A 22,394-nucleotide genomic window follows, 5' to 3' on the forward strand; every position below is an offset into this window, starting at 1 on the left:
GGGCCTGGGGACTGAAAGTGAGAAGTAATAGCCAACCTCTACTCTCTTCCCCCACCTCCCTCCCCTTTTTCCTCCTGGGGCTCCGATTCTGGCCATGGTGACCTTTGCAGAGGACCTCATCTATAGTGATCCTGTGGCCCGAAGCTTCAAGTCCTCGAAAAGCAGCTCTCTGCACCGGTACCAGGTTGACAGTGACGCTGTGCCTAGTAAGCGCAGGGAGCACTTGCTGGCTGTCAGCAGCTTTCTTTTTGCTTTGATCTGGGGTTTTGGAGCCCACCTTCCCTCCAGGTATCTACAGGGATGGGGGATGGGGGATGCAGAGGGCTGAGATGGAATGAATGGGCCATGGGAGTCAAAACCCAGGTGACATTGTTGGGGGAGGGTGGAGTGTGTGAGTGTATCACAAATGGAACTGTTGTAACTGTCTGACACTTTTGCCTGTATGTCCATCTGAGCAGGCTCTGGCCCCTCTTTGATACCTTCCTGAGGGATTCTATTAGTTGCCTCTCCAACTACCCTGAGCTACCAGCCTCAGCCTTGGTGTTTGATCTACACGTATGCCCTGAAGATGGGACGCTGGCCCCCTTCAATGGCCAATACCTGGGCAGCCGCATCAAGGGAACTCAGGGCACCTTCAACCCTTCTCCTCAGGTGTGAGGACAGTGGGGCAGTAGCTGGGGTTGGGGCTCAAAGAGATATCCTGGGGCGGTCCATGTCCTAGGCCTACCTGCTCCCATTCCTTGAAATGTTTTCACAGTCTCCAGAATGCATGCAGTGTTCTGCAAATACAGCTTTAATACAGATTCCTAGACCTTTACTTTCGGCTAGATTACTGTGCTAACCTGGAGCTGCCACAGTAAGCCCTGCTCCTGTCCTGTAGACCGAACGGCTCTTGTACGTGGTGGACCTGCTTCTGTCAGAGGGACACCCGGTGCTGCTGGCTGGAGAGGCAGCCACGGGGAAGTCAGCCTTTGTGGAGGTGCTAGTGGAGCCACAGCACCCTTACACGTCCAGCCCCATCCACCCTGCCGTCAGTCCCACCCACCTTCGCCTCCTGCTGAGCCGGGGGGTCCAGGGCCAATCACAAGCCAGCCCGTGGCCTGGGCGGCACGTGGATTCCAAAGGCTTTCTCCTCTTCCTGCTGGAAGATCTGCACCTGGCTGCTTCCGGTAAGGAGCTGGGAGGAGGGAAGGAGTCATTGTCAACTCTTGAGACTGGAAAAGCCCTAGCAATATTCAACTCTCAAACATACACCTACAGACCAAACTTCAGTGTTCCATTCTTAATATCTTCTCAGTCTACGTACGCTCCCTGAATAATCCTGTCCCTTGCATGGCCTCATCCACCATCTCTATGCTCTGACTGCTAAATCTCCATCTCCAAGATCCTCTTCTAAGCACCAGATCTGTTTATCTAACAGTCTGCTATATATCTCTACCTTGTTGTCCCATTAACACCACAGATCCAACTCTGAACTCATCACCCTCCCCCAAAACCCTGCTCTCATGTGCCCGCTCAGTACCTGGTACCACCATCCATCCAGTCACTGTAGCCAGAAATCCTGTTGACATCTTCCCCTCCCTCACTAATATCCAGTCACCATGTGTCTTAATTTTGCCTCCTAAGTATCTCTCAAACCTCTCCACCTATTTCCATTCCATCTTCCCTGGTTCAGGCAGTCATTACCGGGAACTCTGGCAAATTTTCTTGTGATGAGTCTTCTCTAGATTTTTATGCTCTGTGCTCTAACTGGATTCAACTTTGTAATGCAGGCATCCAGTAAGTTAGGCTTCCTCTAGCCTCTGGGATCGCCATCCTCTCGGCCTTCTCTCCTGCATTTATCTAGCTAAATCCTACTTATTCTTTACAAATAATCTCAGGCAATATCTCCTCCAGGAAGTCTGGGCCTCCAGGCTAGGTTCGATACTCATTCTGTGCTCTGTACAAAAATCTATGACAAATATGGTTTTATGACTGTACGTTTACTGGCCTGTCCCTGCCATCCCACTCTGAGCGTCATCAGAACAGAGAGTTGTTTCACTCATTTTGATAGACCCAGCAGGAAGTAAGTTCTCAGTAAGAGTTTGTAGATGAAAAGATAAGGAAGGAAAGGGGAGAAATTGTGATGAAAGTTTGGGTTATTAAAGTTTAATGTTTCTAAAGCAATATGATGTCAAATCCAGATGATGACAGTTTCCAAATATGGCCATGGGAATGGGCAAAAATGAAGTATAGGTACAGGTTATTGAAGTCAAGGAAGTCAGTGGGCTAAAGCTTTAGATGGATTGTCCAGTTAGACACTGGAGTCCTTATGCAATGTAGAAACTTGAACCAGGTGGTATAAGTACTTAATAATATTTGGTATAATTTATTGAGTACTATATGCTACATGCTTTATCTATGTCATCTTTAGTGTTCATAAAAGCCTAATAAGATGGAGATTTGTTATGATTATTTTAAAGATAAAGAAACTGGGAGATTTTATAACTTGACCAAGACACTCTAGCCAGTAAGTATCAGACCAAGATTAAAATTTAAGCCTGCTTGGCTAAAAACCAGCAATTTCTTCCAACTAAATTATTTGGCCTTCTCAGTGAATTCACACAAGAAATCAGGATGTCAGTGGATAATAGAAAGAGTAAAAGGTGGTACTGCCAGATCTGTGAATGGCAACCAAGACAAGATTTCAACAGGAAGGTTGAAAACATTGTAAGCAATGTTGTAGAGTGAAGTATACACAGCTGGCAGTGTAAAAGCTGTCCTTGGGTGAAAGCCACCAAAACATCCAGTATAAAGTAAAAAATTAATATACATACAACAAAACAGAAAACTGACCCACCGTCAAGAGAAAATGGTCAATAAAAAACTGAGCCTGAGATGGTCTATAAGTTGAGTTTCAGAGCATCCAAGTACTGAAAGGAAAATATGAGCTTAATGAGTGGACATAGAGGTAATCTCAGCAAAGGAATGGAAACTACTAAAAACAACTAAATGGAAATTGTAGAACTGGAAAATACAATAACTGAAATGAAAAATTTACTGGGTAGCTTAACAGCACATTGGAAATGGCAAAAGAAAGTGTCAGTGAACCCTGAAGCGTGGAAAAATATTGACTATGAAAAGAGCTTCAACCCAATGTATATATAGTTGGAGTTTCAGAAGGAAAGAAGAGTGAGACTAGGGCAGAAAAATATCTTTGAGGAAATAATGGCCTACATTTTCCCAAATTTCTATAAAAATATTGACTTTCAGATATAGAAATCTCAGTTATCCCCAAGTAGGATAATAAAAAGAAAAACATATCTAGGAACATCTTAGTCAACTTGCTGAAAAACCAAAGAAAGAAAAACTTTGAAAGTAGAGGGAAAAAAAGACACATAATGTACACATGAACAACATTAAAAATGGTTAACTTCTCATCAGAAATAACAGAGTCCTGAGGGTGGTGGTACAACATCTTTTTTTTTTAACTTATTTTTGGCTGTGTTGGCTCTTAGTTGCGGCATACGGGATCTTCGTTGAGGCACGGGGGATCTTTCGTTGCGGCGGGCAGGCGGGCTTCTCTCTAGTTGTGGTGTGTGGGTTTTCTCATCTCTAGTTGTGGCATGCAGGCTTCAGGGTGTGTGGGCTCTGTAGATGTGGCATGCAGGTTCCAGAGCATGTGAGCTCTGTAGTTTGTGGCACGCAGGCTCTCTAGCTGAGGCGGGCAAGCTCAGTAGTTGTGGGGCGTGGACTTAGTTGCCCCGCGGCGTGTGGGGTCTTAGTTCCCTGACCTGGGATCGAACCCTTGTCCCCTGTATTGGAAGGTGAATTCTTTACCACTGGACCACGAGGGAAGTCCCAGTACAACATCTTTAAAGTACTAAAAGGGAAAAAACAAAACAAAACCCTGTCACCCTAATTCTCTACTGAGTAAAGAAACCTTTATAAATGAGGATAAAATAAAGATATTTCAGATACATGAAAGCTGAGAAAATTCATTGCTGCTAGAATTGTACTACAAGAAATGCTAAAAGATTTTCTTTAGGTAGAAGGGAAATAATATCATATGGAAACTCATATCTACAGAAGAGAATGAAGAGCATCAGGGACAGTAAATATGTGGGTACATATAAGTAACCATTTTTTGTCTCTTAATTTCTTCTAAAGATAGCTGGTAGTTTAAAACAAAAATAATAATATTGTTAGATAGAGTTGGCAATGTAAGTAGAAGTGAAAAAAATTGGAACAGTAGTAAAAGGACAGGGTGGGGAGCAGTGAGTAAACTGAATTATACCATTCTAAGGTTCTTACATTTGTGAAATGTGAAATAGGAAGGTGAAATAGGAAGTGGGAAAGGTTAGGTATGAGGTGTGAAGTGGTACAGTGTTACTTCTAAGCACTGAGAAGTTAAGGAGGCATATTGTTAGCCCTAGAGAAATCACTAAATACTAATAACAAAGAGTATAACTAAAAAAGCCAATAAAGGAAATACAGTGGGGTATAAAAATATTTAAGTTATGTGAAAGAAAGCAGGAAATGAGCAACAGTGGAGTAAAAAAAATAGAAGACAACAATATGGTGGACTTTTTAAAATTTTTGATTGGAGTATAGGTGATTTACAACGTTGTGTTACTTTCAGCTGTACAACAAAGTGAATCAGTTATACATATACATATATCCACTCTTTTTTCGATTCTTTTCCCATATAGGTCATTACAGAGTATTGAGTAGAGTTCCCTGTGCTATACAGTAGGTCCTTATTAGTTATCTATTTTATATATAGTAGTGATGTATATGTCAATCCCAATCTCCCAATTTATCCCTCCCACACGTCCCCCCTGGTAACCATAAGATTGTTTTCTAAATCTGTAACTCCATTTCTGTTTTGTAGATAAGTTCATTTGTACCATTTGTTTTAGACTCCACATATGTGATAGCATACGATATTTGTCCTTCGCTGTCTGACTTACTTCACTCAATATGACAATCTCTGGGTCCATCCATGTTGCTGCAAATGGCCTTATTTTGTTCTTTTTTATGGCTGAGTAATATTCCATTGTATATATGTACCACATCTTCTTTATCCATTCCTCTGTCAATGGACATTTAGGTTGCTTCCATGTCCTGGCTATTGTAAATAGTGCTGCAGTGAACACTGGGGTGCATGTATCTTTTCAAATTATGGTTTTCTCCTGGTATATGCCCATGAGTGGGATTGCTGGATCATGTGGTAACTCTATTTTTAGTTTTTTAAAGAGCCTCAATATGGTGGACTTTAAACCAACCGTATCAGTAATTACATTAAATGTAAATGGACTAACACTCTAAATAAAAGGATAGCTTTGTTAGACTAGATGAAAAGGTAAGAAGTAGCTATATGCTATCTAAGAGATATACTTTAAATTAAAAACACAGATAGATGCTTTTAAAGGCAAAATATTTACCATACAACTAGTATGCATAAGAAAGTTGTGTGGCTATAATAATATGAAAGTCCTTCAAGACAAAGTGTATTATAGAGAGCTGGAGATCTCATAATCAAAAGATTCAAATAATCAGAAAGACATAAAAGTCAAAAATGTGTATGCACCTAAAACAGAGCTTCAAAATATATGAAGAAAAAAAACGGACAGAAATGAGGGAGAAATAACAAGTCCAAAATCCTAGTAAGGGGCCTTCCCTGGTGGCTCAGTGGTTAAGAATCTGCCTGCCCATGCAGGGGACACGGGTTCAATCCCTGGTCTGGGAAGGTCCCACATGCCGTGGAGCAACTAAGTCTGTGCACCATAACTACTGAGCCTGCACTCCAGAGCCCGCGAGCCACAACTACTGAAGCCCGCGCTGCCTAGAGCCCATGCTCCGCAGCAAGAGAAGCCACCGCAATGAGAAGCCCACTCACTGCAATGAAGAGCAGCCCCCTCTCGCCACAACTAGAGAAAGCCCACGCGCGGCAACGAAGACCCAACACAGCCAAAAATAAATAAATAAATATTTTTTAAAAAGTAATGCTTCAAAATCATAGTAGGAGATTTAACACTCCTCTCTTAATAATTTATAGAACAAGGATAGAGAAAATAAGGATATAGATCTGAATAACACTATCAACCATGTTGACATTTAGAGAACATTATACCCACTAACTGCAAAATGCACTTTCTTTTCAAGTGCACATGGAACATCCACCAAGACAGACCATATGCATAAAATAAGTCTCAATAAATTTCAAAGGATTACAATTTACAGAATATTTTTCTCTGACTGTAACAATAAAAACCAGTAATAATAAGATACCTAGAAAATCCCCAGTTCTTTGAAATTAAACAGCACACTTCTAAATAACTCATGCATCAAAGAAGAAACTCCAAGGGAAATCAGAAAATATTTTGAACTGAAAAATAATGAAAACACAACACATCAAAATTTGCAGGATGTAGCTAAAGCAGTGCTCAGAGAGTTTATAGCTTTAAATGCTTATATTAGAAAAGAAGAAAAATTTGGAATCAGTGATCTGTATTTTCAGCTTAAGAACCTAGAAAAAGAAGAGCAAGTTAAGCCCAAAGTAATTAGAAGGAGATAAATAATAAAGATCAATGAAATGGAATAAAGCACAAACAACAGAAAATATCAATACAGCCAAAATTTGAAAAAGATAAATCAAATGAATCGCCAAGTAACACAAATCAAGAAATAAAATGAGAAAATATAAATTATCAACATCAGGAATGAAAGAGGTTTTATTTTAAAGATGTTAAAAAAGATAACAAGGGAATATTGAGAAAAACTTTATACTAATAAATTTAGCAATTTAGATGAAATGGACAGATGCCTTGATAAACACAACTTATCAAAGTCTGACTCGAGAGGAAAAAGAATAGAAAATGAATAGCCCTATACGTCTATTAAAAATTTGAATTCATAATAATAAACATCCCCATTCCCGGAAGGTTACACAGTTAAATTATATCCAATATTTAAGAAAACAATGGAAACTTACACACAGGTTTTCAGAAAATGGAGTAAATGCTTTTCCACTCATTTTATAAGGCCACCATAACCCTAATACCAAGTTCTGAAAAGATATTTCAAGAAAATAAATTATAGACCATGATCTTTCATAAATATAAATGCAAAAATAAATCCTCAGGGACTTCCCTGGTGGCACCGTGGTTAAGAATCCACCTGCCAATGCAGGGTACATGGATTTGAGCCCTAGTCAGGGAAGATCCCACATGCCGTGGAGCAACTAAGCCCGTGCACCACAACTACTCAGCTTGTGCTCTAGAGCCTGCGAGCCACAACTACTGAGCCCGCGTGCCACAACTACTGAAGCCCGTGTGCCTAGAGCCTGGAATCCTCAACAAGAGAAGCCACCGCAATGAGAAGCCCGTACACTGCAACAAAGAGTAGCCCCCACTCGCTGCAACTAGAGAAAGCCCACGTGCAGCAATGAAGACCCAATGCAGCCAAAAATAAATAAATAAAATAAATAAATTTATTTTAAAAAATCCTCAATGAGATATTAAGTAAAATTCAGCAACATATGAAAAGAACAACACATTATGATCAAGTAGGGTATATCCCAAGAATGCAAAGTTGACTCAACATTCAAAAATCAATGTAATTCATGACATTAACAGAATAAAGGAGAAAAAGTGTAACATCGCCTCATTAGATAAAGAAAATGCATTTGATAAAATTCAACACTATTGGGAATTCCCTGGTGGTCCAGTGGTTAGGACTCCATGCTTCCATTGCAGGAGGCATGGGTTTGACCCCTGGTTGGGAAACTAAGATCCTGCATGCTGCAGTGCGGCCAAAAAAAAAAAGATCAACACTATGGTAACTCCCAGCAAACTACGAAAAGAAGGGAATTTTCTCAATTTGATGAAGGGCATCTATTAAAATCTACAGCTAATACATACTTAATTGTGAAATATTGAACACTTTCTCCATAAGATCAGTCACAAGCAAGAATGTCCACTCTCACTGCTTCTATTCAATAGTGCACCAGAGACCCACATCAGTGCAATAAGAAAAAGAAATAAAAGCCTTTAAAATTGGAAAAGACAAAGTAATTCTGTCTCTACTAGCATATAACATGATTTACTACACGGAGAGTCCTAAGGAATCTATCAAAAAAAAAAAAAAACAAACTACAAAACTATTAGAATAAATAAGTGAATTTAGCAGGGTCACAGCATACAAAGTCAATCTGTTGAATCATTATTATTTCTATATCCTAATTACAAACAATTGGAAATCAAAATTTTTAAATATTTAAAATATCATCTAAAAGCTCAAAGTGTTTAGGAATAAACTTAGTGAAAGATATACACTGAAAATTACTAAATATTGCTGAGATAAAGGAGATTTAAGTAAATGAAGAGCTATACCATGTTCATAGATCAGAAGAGTCAACATCGTTAAGGTGCTCATTCTCCCCAAATTGATCTATAAATTAACTGTAATCCCAGTCTAAATCTGGGCAGGCTTTTTCTTTTTTTTTTTTTTTAGGAATTGACAGACTCATTCTGAGACTTATATGGAAATGCTAAAGACCTAGAAGGGCCAAAACAACTTTGAAAAAGAAGAACAAAGTTGGAGGGCTTACACTAGTGATTTCAAGACTTGCTATATACAGTTACAGTAATCAAGAAAGTGTAATATTGATATAAGGACATGGATACAGCTTAAAGGAACAAATATACAATCATTTGGTTTTCAACAAGTGTGTCAAGATAATTCAATGAGGGAAAGGATAGTCTTTTCAGTGAATGGGGCAGAAACAACTGTATGTCTGTGTGGGGGGAAAAAAATGAACCTTGAATCCTACCTCACAACATCCACAAAAATCAATTATAAATGGATTATAGACCTAAATGCAAAAGCCAAAACTATAAAACTTAAAAAAATATTGGAGAAAAATCTGTGTGAACTTGGTTAGAAGCAGTGATTTCTTAAGATAAAAAATTGTATTTTACCAAAATTAAAAACCTATGTCCTTCAAGACACTGTTAAGAAAATGAAAAAATAAGCCATAGAAAAAATTCATGATACATATATCTGACAAAGGACTTATACCTAGAATACATAAAAAGCTCTTATAACTCAGTAAGAAAAATTTCATTAAAAAAATGGAGAAGACTTGAATAGACACTTCACAAAAGAAAAATATATGAGTGGCCAATAGCACATGAAAAGGTGCTCGATATTATTAGGCATCAGTGAACTGCAAATTAAAACCACCGTGGGACAGTACTTCACACCTAGAAAGATTATAATTAGAAAGACCGATAATAATTGTGAAATGTGGAGAAAGTGAAACCCTCACACTTTGCTGGTAGTGTAAAATGATACAACCACTATGAAAAAAAAAAAGTGTGACAGTTCTTACAAATTAAATGTATGCTTACTATATGACCCAGCTGTTCTTCTCATAGGTATTTACCCAAGTGAAGTGAAAGCACATGTATGTTCTCAAATAAACTTATACATGAATGTTCATAGCATTATTCTGAATAGTCAAAACCTGGAAACAACGTAAAAGTCCATCAATGTGTCAGTGGATCTACAAATTGTGACATTTTCATAATGAAACATCACTCAGCAATGAAATAGAACAAACTACTGATACACGCCAAACACGGATGAATCTCAAAATCACGCTGAGTGAAAGAAGCCAGACACGGTAAACTACATACTGTATGATTCCCTTATATGAAGTTCTAGAACAGGCAAAGCTAATCCATAGTGAAAGAAATCAGATCAGATAGAAATTCCTGGGACAGTGTGACGGGGATTGACTGTGACGGGGCATGAGGGAACTTTCTGGGGCAATGAAAGTGTCCTAAGTATCATTGGGGTGGTGGTTACACAGGCATACACATTTGTCAAAACTCATTGAACTATTTAAAATATGTACATTTTATTTTATATAAATAATTTCTTAATAAAGTTGACTTTATAAAAGTGTGCATGAGATATAACTCAACTATGTTTGACTGTGATGATTGCGCTTTTCCCTCTATTGTGGTCAGATCATGTTTCCATCAGTCTCAGTTTCCAAACCTTCCCACTCATTAACCTTCAGTTAAGGAATATGTAATTGGTCTTAGAGGTAGGATTTGGGGCAGAAGAGGGGAAAAAATCACTCACTCCTAAGGAGAGTGCGAGGGAGAGAGAAGAACTTACTCAGACATGACCAAGTCCCAACACACCAGATGCATAAAATTCCTTAGAACCCCGTGTGTGCCAGGAGCAGACCCAGTGAGGCAGGGAGAGGAGGAGTGGGGTGACACTGTCATGCGGACTTACGCCTGTTCTCTCTGTTATTCTTCACGGCCCACAGACCCAGAGAAGAGCTGTCAGCCAGTGTTGGAGACTCTGCGCCAGGCCATAGACGGCACTGTGTATGCCCACAGCACCTTGGAGGTGCAGACGCTGCAGCCTATAGTCAACTTCCTCGCCACTGCCACAGTGCCAGGCTTCTGCGAGCTCCCGCTGTGCCCACGCCTCTCTCGGCTCTTCACCGTGCTGGCCCTGGGCAGCGTGACCCCGGCCACGCTGCTGAGCAGGCACGTGCCCAGCATCCAGGCCTGGCTCGAGAGCTTCCCCTCTGTGGAGCGGGAGAGCGTTCTAGCAAGAGCCCTGGTCCGGGCCTCAGTGGAGGCCTGGGAGGCGGTGGGCAACTGCTTTCTGCCCTCACCCCTCCGCCCACACTACCGCTTCTCCCTGCACTCTGTGAGCCAGCTGCTGGGCAGCCTGCAGCTGCTGCCCATCAGGGTGGGCTCCCGGGGTTTTGTGGATTGTCCCAACCACCAGGAGCACCTGCGCCGGGTGTCCGGCTTACGTGGCACCCGCCTGGCAGTCATGATGGCCACGCGCAACATAGTGCGTCTTTGGTTGCATGAGGCACAGAGAACCTTTTGTGACCGGCTGGACAGCCCCAGGGAACGCTCCTTCTGTGCCAACCTGCTCCTAGAGGTAGCTCAGAATGTTTTCTGCTGTGGGCCAGCGCCCCAGAGCTTGGGCAAGGGCTACGAGGAGGAGGAGGAGGAAGAGAGGGTGCCTGAAGTGGAATCCGAAGGGGAGCTGGCCCAGTGGGAGGACTTGAGCAACAGCGGCGGTGAGACCGAGGAGGAGGAGGACCCGTGCGGCCTTCAGGCCACAGGCTCACTGTCCAATGATTCAGCACCATCCAGAGCACCAGTAAAGAGGGCGACCACAGGGAGCTTAAGTCAGAAGATAAGCCAGGAGGAAGGCACAGGGACCTCCAGCTACAAACTCCAGCTGAATAACAGATCCAAGAACTGGTGGCAGAAGACAACCCAGGCAGACGTGACCTCCCCCCTGTTGTTCCCAGTGCTACTGCTCTGTCCCCAGGAAAAGCCCTCAGACCTGGTCTTCAGTCAGGAACTGATACTACGGTCCAACTCGGAGAGCTCCAACTTGTACCTGGAACGGCAGTGGGTGAGCCTGGAGGAGCAGCTGGCCGCATCGGCTGCGCAGCTGAAGCTGAGCCCCCACCTGGCCCGGTGCCGCTCGATGGCCCAGCACGTGGCCCGCCTGGTCCGGGTGCTAGCCAGGCCCAGGCAGCATGGCCTCCTGCTCTCGGGGGCTCAGGGGACTGGGCGCCGTACTGCCGTCACTCTGGCTGCTAGCATTTGTCAGGCCCGCCTCTTCCATCTGCCACGTGGATCAGAGGAGGCCATTCTCCAGTGTCTACGGGATGCCAGCTGGCATGCTGGCATGTTAGGCCAGCCAGTGGCCCTGCTGGTGCCCAAGGGTGTGAATCTCACTACCCTTCATCGCCTGCTGGCCCTGGCAACCTCAGGCAGGTTCCCTGACCAGTACACAGAGGCAGATCTGGACAACATTGAAGAACATCTCCCCAGGGACAACCTTAGTGTCAAGCAGAACGTCAAGAAGGAAATGCTGCTGCAGAGGTGAGGCCAAGAACCCCAAGGTAGGGGCTGCTCTGCTCTTGCCCCACCCTGGCCAAAGGCCAAAACCCCCCACAAAACCGAAGGGCTACTGTGAGGGCACAGGAGAGCAGGGCTGAGGCGTCAGGTTGGGATGGGGACCTAGATGGGCAAACAGGGATAAAGCGGAGGACGGTATCTGAGCTCCTGCCCCACAGGTTCTACCAGCAGGTGTGCAGCCACCTGCACATGTTCATCCTGATCGGAGATGACCAGGCCCACAAACAGCTGCCCTCCACCCTTTTCCTGAGGCTCCTTCAACTGGCCATCGCCAGCACTGACTGCTATGAACCCTGGGACCAAGATTCCCTGGTCAGTGTGGCCCAGCACCATCTGGAGGGTGCTCAGAGCCCACCCCTTGATGACGGTGAGCCCTTTTTACCTGTCCTTGCCACTCATCTTGACCAGGTTCTAAAGAGGATTATTAATTAGGTCAGTCTCTCTCTCTAGAACCTAGTTGAGCCCCCTTCACCTCTTCTGCCCTCCTTCCTGAGCCAGGAGAGGGTCTCTGTCATTTCTTCCCCTACGAACTCACAAGTCCAGGCTAAAGCCATGCCTATTGCAGACTTCTTGAAGTGCCCAGACCTTCAGGCCTCAATTCCCAGTGTGGCCAAATCCATGGCTCTCATCCACCTTTCGGCTGCCAGCTACCACGGGCACCTGTGCCCGGAATTGCCTCTCGTCACCCCCAAGGCCTTCCTGGACTTCCTGGACAACTTCGTGCTGCTGCAGCAACAGATGACCCTGCAGATTAAGAACAAGGCCCAGCGGTGAGTGGCCCCATTCCCTCCCCTGTACCTCCTTCTGCTCCCTCGGGTCCACTCACTGGCACACTGTGTCTTCAGGATCCAGGATGCCCTGGGAAACCTGAGGATGCTGACTGAGCAGCACAGTGCCCACGCCAACCTGGTCGTCAGCTTGGAGCAGCAGCTGAAAGACTCCCGCAAGGTAAAGGGGAGAGGATTTTGAGGCGTGCACAGTAGGGTCAAAGCAGGAGCCCAAACGGGGACTTTGGAGGAACCATACAGACGGAACCTTTGTTCTTGTCTCCTGAGAGTCCCCCTTTCCCCAGGGGATCTAATTCCTGCCACCTCCTCCTTTAGAGCTCAGGCTCAAAGTTCCCCATGGCGCAGCTGAGATCGGGCTGGTTCCTCTAAACACATGAAACCCAAGTGTCTGCTTCTGGTTGTCCCTAGTACCTTGACTGTGTGAATTTCAGTATGCTCCCCAAGCTCTCCAGAGATCCCCACTGGGGATGGGGCAGGATTACATCCTCATGGTCCCCTCTCATTGTAATCCTCTTCTCCTGGATTCTCTATCACTGCTGGTTGGCACACCTCCTGTAGCTGTCCTCTCTTCCCATGCTGCTTTGTCCCTGCACGGCTTCCTTCCACAAAAGCACCAAATACACAAATATATACACTGTATATATAAAAATATACACTGTTATATACAGCGGATGGGAGATGGCTGTGGGGGCCATTTACATTCTAGAACAGAACCAGAAATAGATTAAATGGCATACTAGAGCTCAGTGTCCTGAAGTTTTCTCTGTCACCTTCCTCTACAGGGCATTTGCTAGTGACGGACTTTTCTCTCCTCCTCCCATCTCCACAATACTGTTCCGCAATGCTATTCAGCCACCCCACTTTTCCTTTAGAGCTCCCCAAATACAGTGCTCATGTAATAAGAGGTTTTTCTTTCTAGTCCAAACCCTAAATCCTGTTGCTTTCTTATACAGAGCAATTTCTTCTTTGAATAAACAAACCGCTCATATCTAGCTAAAACTGGTAGCAGTGGGGGCATCACACCTTCTATAGTCAAACACTCTTAGTTAATAGTGTTTTTCTAAAATAAAGACATTTTTTTCTTTCGTTTTGTTTTTAATAAGAGGAATTCTGAAATTGCATTTTTTTTTTCCTTCCTGCTACACAAGACTTTTTTTTAAAATTATTTATTTATTTATTTATTTTTATTTATGTCTGTGTTGGGTCTTCGTTTCTGTGCGAGGGCTTTCTCTAGTTGTGGCAAGTGGGGGCCACTCTTCATCGCGGTGCGCGGGCCTCTTATTATCGCGGCCTCTCTTGTTGCGGAGCACAGGCTCCAGACGCGCAGGCTCAGTAGTTGTGGCACACGGGCTTAGCTGCTCTGCGGCATGTGGGATCTTCCCAGACCAGGGCTCGAACCCGTGTCCCCTCCATTGGCAGGCAGACTCTCAACCACTGCACCACCAGGGAAGCCCAGACACAAGACTTTTTGATGAAGGTTCAGAGATAACTACAGTGAAGTAAACTAGTGATCAATTTATGAGCAGATAATCTGAGTTACTTTCTACTGGGCTTTCAGGGCTTCCAGCTCCCAATGCCTAACCCGCCTCTTCTGATGGGTGCCCTCAGGGCTGTCATCCAGTGTTGCACAACTCCAGGGGCATGGCTTACATTGTGTCTAAGTACATGTATCTACTCCACATGTGTTCTGTGCAGTCCTCATAGTACTGGTGCCCGCCTACCATCAGCCACAGAGGGTCACTAGCTTAGATTAAACATGAAGACTCAGTTGAGATGCAAAAAATTGAGAAGTTCATAGATGGACAGGAGTCCTCTTTCCCATGTTTTCCAAATTTCAGTTTCTTGTCTTGGGCCTTACGTTTTCCCAAAATGGATAACACCAGGAATTGTTGATATGGCTTAGGGGTGTTATTATTCTTTGATCCCTGGGTCAGTTACATCAGCACAACATAAGAACCCCAAAATCTGGATATGAGATTTTCATAGTCTCAGGGGCATTCACTCAACAGCCATAATGGTGTGTACTTCTTTCAATGTTGTCTACCTCAGGAAATGGCACCACCATCCACTTAGTCATTTAAGCTAAATCCCCGGAGTCATTCTGGACCCCTCCATCTCTTTTCCCTCTCATATTCAGTTGGTTCATTTATTTATTACTGTACTCAACAAAAATTAATTGAACTCCATATTTTTTGTCCGAGCACTCATTAATATTTTTGTCCATGTCTACATCTATGCTTACATCTAGATAGATAGATAGAATTTTCGCCTCAACTTTTCTAAGGAGGCCATCCTTTCTTCCGTTTTACAGATGAGAAAACTCAGATCCAGAGAGGTTAGGATGAGAATTAAATGAGACCTTACATGTAAAGCACTTCAAAGTGCCGGCACATAGCAAGAGCCCAATAAATGTTATCATGTATTAGACTGCCTCCTAATAAGAAAGATAAGACACTGCCCTTGACTTCGTGGTGCCTAGTTTACTGGAAGATATAGGCTCATGCAGGCGATTACAAAACAGTGTGTTATGACAGAACAAGTCCAGGGTGCTCTGAAGTATCAAGAAAGACTTTCTAGAGAAAGCACAGTGCCACACAGTATGTAGCACAGAGGCACGTGTAGAACACGGCAGGTGTTCAAAAGCATTCCTTAAATATGTAAACAAATGAATGAAGTATCAAGGGTGATACCTGAAGGTTAGGTAAGATTACGTATAAAAGGGTTTGGGAAGAGTGTCACAGGCTGAAGTAACAGCAGGTGCAAAGGCCCAGAGGCAAGAGGATGTGTGCCACCTTGGAGGAGCTGAAAGTCAGGAATGGCTGGAGAGCAGAGTTCTGGGAGAGGAAAAGGAAATGAGGTTGGAAAGATGAGTAGAGGCCTCCTGGTCATGGAGGCATTGTAAACCAAATGAAAAAAGTGGCAAGTGTTAAGGGACATGATGATACGATATTTGGCTTTGAGAAAACCAATTAGGCTGCAGCATGAAAAGCCAGTTAGAGGATGGGGAGTAGGAGTTAGGAAGCCAGTGCAGAAGGTCAGGAGTGAGAGAGCATGGGCGTGAATGATGGTGTTGGGGATGGGAGTAGATATGAGAGACGTTTAGGAGGTGGAACCAAAAGGCCTTGAAGATGGGTTGGGTTTGGGGGACTAGAAGAGATGGAGTCAGGGTAACAATTAGGTTTCTTCCTTGGGAAACTTTGATGTATTTTGCCACAGTTCTCTGAGAAAAGAACACATGAAGAGATGAGTAAGATTGCAAGAGATCTGAGGAGGCATAGCTAATACGTTCACTTCTGGACACGTGGAGTCTGAGGGGCCTGTGAGACACCGAAGAGGAGATTCCCACTAAGTGGATGGATACGGGGGTGTGGGTCTTGGGAAAGAATCTGGCTAGATATGAAGATTTGGAAGTTGTTAAGGTATAAGTGGTAATCAGAGCCATGAGATTAAGGAGGGTGCCCAGAAGTGTAGGCTGAGAAGAGAAGGCGGCCCTGAAAAAATTTCTGAGAAATATTTAAGGGATGGCAGAGGAAGAGACTGAGAAAGAGCAGCCACAGAAGCTGGAGAAAGCCAAAGAAGAACATGGGCTCATGAAAGTCAAAGGAGGAGAATGTTCAAGAGGGGGGAGCTGTCCTCTGTGGCAAATGCCACTAATGGGTCAAGTAAGAGTGTAGCCCAATGGTTAGTGTGCAGGCTTTGGACTCAGACTTCCTGGGCCTATATGGTAGGTCAGGAGAAGCACCCACCCACTCGGGGCTGCATTACTAGATGTATAACTCACACATAAGAAAATGACACTTTCAGAGCTCAGCATGTATCTGTGGCCTATCTGAGGTTCAACTTGGTCACCCTGACTATCGAGTGAGGAGTACGCCTGAGTCCAAGCCCATGGGGTCTTCCCTTGGGGTAGTCCCACCTGGCCCGGGATCTAGAGCTACAGAGCCTGAACTCTGTTCACAGAGCCTCGGCAGACTGCATCATCAGCTAGACCAAAACAAGCTTCTGCACAAGCGGCAGCTGGCAGAGTGTCGGCAGCAGGAGAACCTCATTGAGAACCTGAGCAAGCAGCGGGATGCCCTCCGGGCTCAGCATGAGGCTTTCCTGGAGCAGGTGGGCTCTTCCTGCTGCCTGCCCGGCACTGCTCCTCTCTTGGAAGAGGACAACCCCTCACGGGAGGCCCAGAGGAGAGGATGGGTTGACTTCTCATGAAGTCTCCTGGGGGAGGGGGAAAGGTAATAAGATGGCTTGGGGTATGGTCCCTTAGGGGACCCTAGGAGAAGATGATCCCTCCTGGAAATACACTGAAGAAAGAGGACATTCTGGGAGCTCACTTCAAGAGCCCATCTCTCCTCATTCAGATGGGCAAGGCATTTCTGGGGCCCCTGAGCCAGCTGCAGGTGGCTGACTTTGAGGAGATACGGAGCTATCGAGCGCCACCAGAATCTGTGGTCCAGGTGACCGATGCTCTGTGTGACCTCTTCCACCGCGAAACAGGCTGGGCCAGTGCCAAGCAGCTGCTGTGCACTGAGGATTTTTATCAGGTAGGGAATGTGGGGCGCAATGGAGGAGGAGAGTGGAGGCATGGAGGGGAGACTTGGCAAGGCTGTGGGGCAAGGTTCAGAGCACCTATGTCTTCCCCCACCCTTCTTAACACACACTCTCCCAGGAGCTGGTGTTCTTCCCCAAGGAGAAGATGACAGACTCAGAGATGATAAAGTTAAACCTAGCTCTGAAGGCTCCAGGCATGAGCGATGCAGCCTTGCGGGCAGTGAGCACACCTGCAGCAAGGCTGGCAGCCTGGCTCTGGGCCGTTCTGTGCTACGGGCTGGCACGGCGCCGAGGACTGCCCACGGGCCTGCTGTTGCGGCAGGTGGAGGCGACACTGGCTCGGGAGCAGGCCCGCCTGGGCCAGTACCAGTTCCAGGCCCAGGAGATCCTAGCGTACAGTTTGGCCCTGTCCAAGAAGCTGGAAGATGCCCAGGCTTCCCACAAGCATGTGGCAGAGAAACTCGGTCAGGCACAGTGTGGCCATCATCACAAGTGGCCCATCAAGGCTGCACTGCTCACGCCCATGCATTCCTGGACTACAGAGCTCCAGGTAACCAGCCCCTCCTAGGCTGCCCCCTAAAGTCCATTTCGGCACCACAGTCCCACTCCTCTGCTCCTCCCCGTGCCCTCACTGCCTTCTTCTGTCCCACTCTGCCCTCCTTGCCACGCTTTCCTCCACACCCTGCCTTGCTCCCTCTCTGCCAGACCCTCTGCCTCTACCCTCCCCGCTGGCCTACACACCCTCTGGTCTTCCCTTCCACACCAGAAGTTGAAGGGGCACTGCACGACTGTGTTCGGAGATGCTGTCTTGTGTTCAGCTGCCATCAGCTACCTGGGTCCCTTCCCACCAATGCGGCGCCAGGAGCTACTTGACAAGTGGCTGGCTCTCTGTAGGGGCTGTCAGGAGCCGCTGGGCCCAGATGACGTGGCACAGGCACTGAAGCAGATGCAGAAATCTGTCATCACGCCACCAAAGAAACCCCTGCTCTCCACATGCTCTCCCTTCAGCCTTCTGGCCTTGCTGAGCTCTGAATCTGAACAGTTACATTGGGACCGAGACCTGAAGCCCAAGGCAAAGTCAGCCCGCCTGGCAGGCCTGCTTCTGCGAAGTCACACTCACTACTTCAGTTGCCGTTGGCCCCTGCTGCTTGACCCCAGCAACCAGGCCCTCATCTGGCTGAACCCACTGCCTCTAGAAGAGGCTGGATGCTTGGCCACAGGTCCCACCAAAGGCAGAGGTAAAGCCAGGGATAGTAAACCCAGTGCATCTTGGGTGTCTGAGCTGCCCAACACTCTCAGCCACATGTGCTCTTCCCTTTCATAATGAAGACACTAAATTTTTATGGCCAGGGTATCCCAGATTTCATTAGCCAACATGATATTTTTTAAAAATATTTATTTATTTATTTTGGCTCTGCCGGGTCTTGGTTGCGGCACGCGGGATCTTTAGTTGCGGCATGCAGGATCTTTTAGTTGCAGCACGCAGACTCTTAGCTGCGGCATGCATGCGGGATCTAGTCCCCTGACCAGGGATCGAACCCGGGCCCCCTGCATTGGGAGCACGGAGTCTTACCCACTGGACCACCAGGGAAGTCCCCAGCCAACATGGTATTAATAAATTAGGTCACATTTACATTTTTGGGCCCATATTGCAATGATTCTGAATCTACGTGGCTGACCATGATCTTCCGCATCCTGATCTGCTCAGCACTATTAGAAACTTGAACTACAACTCAGAGCTTTACCCAAATTTATCCCATGTTCAGGAATTCCGGGGAAATATTTCTATTGGTCCTGCTTGGATCAGGGACCCATCTGGGTAGAGCATCAGAAGGAGCATTTCCTAGGGGAAGGGAGAGTGTTTATTTCCCAGAAGAAGGGGTTGAGGGTTGTACTGGTAAGAGCAATAGACATCTAGAATAGAAGGTGTATAATAAATTTGTCTGTAACAGGGGCTCTATAAGCAGACTATCTGGGTCAAATATCTGTCCTTTGTTAGCTGTGTGACCCAGGCAAGGTATTTAACCCTCTAAGCCCAAGTTTATTTGCCAATAAAATGAGGGTCTTAATTATACCCATCTCATAAATTGTTGTGAGTATTAAGATAATTCATGAAGAAAGAGTTCTAACACAGTGCCTAATATATAATAAGTTCTCAAAAACATTAGTCATTATTACTACCAATATATTACTGCTATCATTATTACCGTCCATCCCTTGGCTGTCCAGCACAACTTTCTGTCTCTCTGTTGTTCCCATACACCATTACAAAAACGTCCATTATACAGCTATCACATGTGTATCTATAAATTAATTTACCCCCTCTCTAATAAGAGACACCCTGAAAGAAACATCTAGCTGCTATACCCAATTCTGAGTGCTGAAACTCTGAATGATGTTTGTTGCTCTTGATCAGATCTGGATGTGGCTCTTCATGATTCTGTAACCTATGCTACATGACACGCTGAATCTCACCATACCAATACACCTGATATGCAAAGTGAAGCAAAATCAAATCAAGATAACTATAATAAACTTCTGTTTAGAAACTTGGAAAGGGTAAGAAGTGCACGCTGTATATTGGTCTCTAGCATGTACTGTACAATGCTAGACAGATATAGTAAGACAAATGATTAGCATCATTTCACTGGCTGATGGAACTCACTGGAGTGAGTTCTTGGACAGCCAGTTCAGCTGCCCTGAGTTCTGATGAATAGCATAATTTTCCTTGCCCATTGTCCCCAGGGCTACCTGTGAGAGGAAAGTTGGGCAAAAGTCCCCTGTTCATAGCCGTTATGCCATAAATGTCCGCTTCCTATTGGAATGGGTATGGGGCCTTAGGATTTGCCTTAAAATTAAGCAAACACAGATCACTTGTTACCAGATGGGAGATTTTCCGGCTAATCCCTTAAAATCTCTCATCTTTTTTCCTGCAGATTTCATTTGTAAGGACTCTATTAGCTATTAACAGATGCCAGAAATATTGATACATTCTCATTATTGAATTTAAACCCCAGCTTCTGGCTTCTGTCTCTTAATATTGGTTCTGGGGGCTCCACAAATTCCACTAAGCCTTAGTGTAACTGTCATCCATCTAAACCTTGGCCTTCACCTCAGAGCTGTAGTAAGAAAATAGTCTGAGTAGTGAGCTTAGGCTAACTGGCCATGGAATGGAGCCCCTATTTGGGCTGTATGCAAATCAAAAGGGGGAGGGAGACTATTTCTTGTCAAGCAGGGAATGCATAGAGAGAAGTGCTTCGGATGAACCTGGAGGCTTCCCTGATTTTCCAGGCTCCTCCAATAGCCCATAATTTCCTATTCCATGTGACATGATATACAAAATCATTTTTTATAAATCAGCAAGTTGCATGAGTATCTGATCATGTGTGATCTGAAATTTCTTGATATGAGAAGAAAGGAATTCCCTGAAAGTTTTTTCTGGAGGTTGTTTCTCTCATCTAAGTAGAGAAGTAGCCAGCATGCTCCAGTATTTTCTACTAAATCCACTAAAGTTCAGTGAGCACATGGTCCAAGTCCCATGAGATAAGCTAACTTCTTACCCAACACATAGCCTAACTACCTTCCCAGTAGGGAAAAGAAAAATCCTCATTTGCCCTTACTCCCCAGTGTGCTCTATCAGTTAGGAATGCTCTCACTACCAGTAACAAAAATCCAACTCACCATGGGATTTATTCATCTCACATTATAAGATGGACTGGGATAAACAGGTACAGGGCTTCAGTGTTGACTTCAAGCACCCAGAATCTTCTACCTTTCTGACCTATGATCCTTGGTATGTTCATTTATCACATTGTAGTGGGTTGAATGGTGTACACCCAAAAGATATATCCACATCCTAACCTCCAGAACCTATGAATGTGACCTTTTTTTGGAAAAAGAGTCTTTGCAGATGTAATTAAGTTCAGGGTCTTGTAATGAGACCATCCTAGATTTCCAAGGGTTGGCCTAAGTCCAATGACAAGTGTCCTTATAAGAGACAGAAGAGAAGGCATAGGTACACAGAGGAAGGCCGTGTGAAGATGGAGAGCTAGTGGAATTACGTAGCCATGAGCCAAGGAACTCCTAGAACCACCAGAAGCTGGAGGAGGCAAGAAAGGAGTCTTCCTTAAAGCCTTCCGAAGAAGTACAGCCTTGCCAACGCCTTGATTTTGGATTTCTGGCCTCCAGAAATCTGAGAGAATAAGTTTCTGTTGTTTTAAGCCACCATATTTGCTATCAAATGCTGCTCTCTCTCCAAGCATCGTGCCAGAGTTTCTCCTAGCCAATTCTGTCCCCTTCATCAGAAAAACAAAAGATCTTCCAGAAATCTCAACAGCAAAATGCACTAGGCAGAATTTGGCCCCCATCACCTTTGTCCTCTGATGTTACTCCATAATTATGTTACATGGCAAGAGAGACTTTGCAGATGTAATTAAGGTTGTTAATCAATTGACCTTAAAATGCCCATTTTTTGATTGGGTTGGGTTTTTGTTTTGGCTGCTTTGAGTCTTCGTTGCTGCGTGCAGGCTTTCTCTAGTTGCGGTGCGCAGGCTTTCTCTGTTTGCGGCAAGCAGGGTTACTCTTCGTTGCAGTGCACGGGCTTCTCATTGCGGTGGCTTCTCTTGTTGCAGAGCAAGGGTTCTAGGCGGGCAGGCTTCAGTAGTTGTGGCACACGGGCTCAGTAGTTGTGGCTCACGGGCTCTAGAGTGCAGGCTCAGTAGCTGTGGCGCATGGGCTTAGTTGCTCCACAGCATGTGGGATCTTCCTGGACCAGGGCTCGAACCCGTGTCCCCTGCATTGGCAGGCAGATTCTTAACCACTGCGCCACCAGGGAAGTCCCTGTTTTTTGTTTGTTTGTTTGTTTTTTGATATATATATTATTATATATATAATATATATATATAATATATATATATTGAGCTATATGAGCTGTTTGTATGTTTTGGATATTAATCCCTTGTTGAAAAGATATATTATATATATTATATATATTATTATATATATAATATATATATTATATATATATTATATATAATAATATATATAATATATATATTATATATAATATATAATAATATATAATATATATATATTG

General features: G+C 44.6%; 2 protein-coding genes across 28 annotated transcripts in view; one reads left to right on the forward strand and one right to left on the reverse strand.

Annotated features, from left to right (window-relative positions):
• Positions 1–22,394, forward strand: part of DNHD1 (dynein heavy chain domain 1) — an 87,742-nt gene that overhangs the window by 56,417 nt on the left and 8,931 nt on the right. For all 27 annotated transcript variants that reach the window (XM_059930984.1, XM_059930982.1, XM_059930966.1 and 24 more), the window contains 11 exons: positions 111–288; positions 459–651; positions 881–1,169; positions 10,331–11,927; positions 12,122–12,330; positions 12,529–12,733; positions 12,809–12,911; positions 16,712–16,861; positions 17,110–17,292; positions 17,418–17,849; positions 18,066–18,537. In XM_059930984.1, coding sequence (XP_059786967.1) covers positions 111–288; positions 459–651; positions 881–1,169; positions 10,331–11,927; positions 12,122–12,330; positions 12,529–12,733; positions 12,809–12,911; positions 16,712–16,861; positions 17,110–17,292; positions 17,418–17,849; positions 18,066–18,537 — 4,011 coding nt within the window. The remainder of the gene's footprint in view (positions 1–110; positions 289–458; positions 652–880; positions 1,170–10,330; positions 11,928–12,121; positions 12,331–12,528; positions 12,734–12,808; positions 12,912–16,711; positions 16,862–17,109; positions 17,293–17,417; positions 17,850–18,065; positions 18,538–22,394) is intronic.
• The window catches only part of RRP8 (ribosomal RNA processing 8), a 51,935-nt gene continuing 33,270 nt past the window's right edge, over positions 3,730–22,394 (reverse strand). The window contains exon 8 of the mRNA XM_059930998.1: positions 3,730–3,862. Within this exon, the coding sequence (XP_059786981.1) occupies positions 3,761–3,862 (102 nt within the window). The 3' untranslated portion in view covers positions 3,730–3,760. The remainder of the gene's footprint in view (positions 3,863–22,394) is intronic.

Source organism: Balaenoptera ricei, chromosome 8 (assembly GCF_028023285.1).
Source record: "Balaenoptera ricei isolate mBalRic1 chromosome 8, mBalRic1.hap2, whole genome shotgun sequence".
NCBI lineage: Eukaryota > Metazoa > Chordata > Mammalia > Artiodactyla > Balaenopteridae > Balaenoptera > Balaenoptera ricei.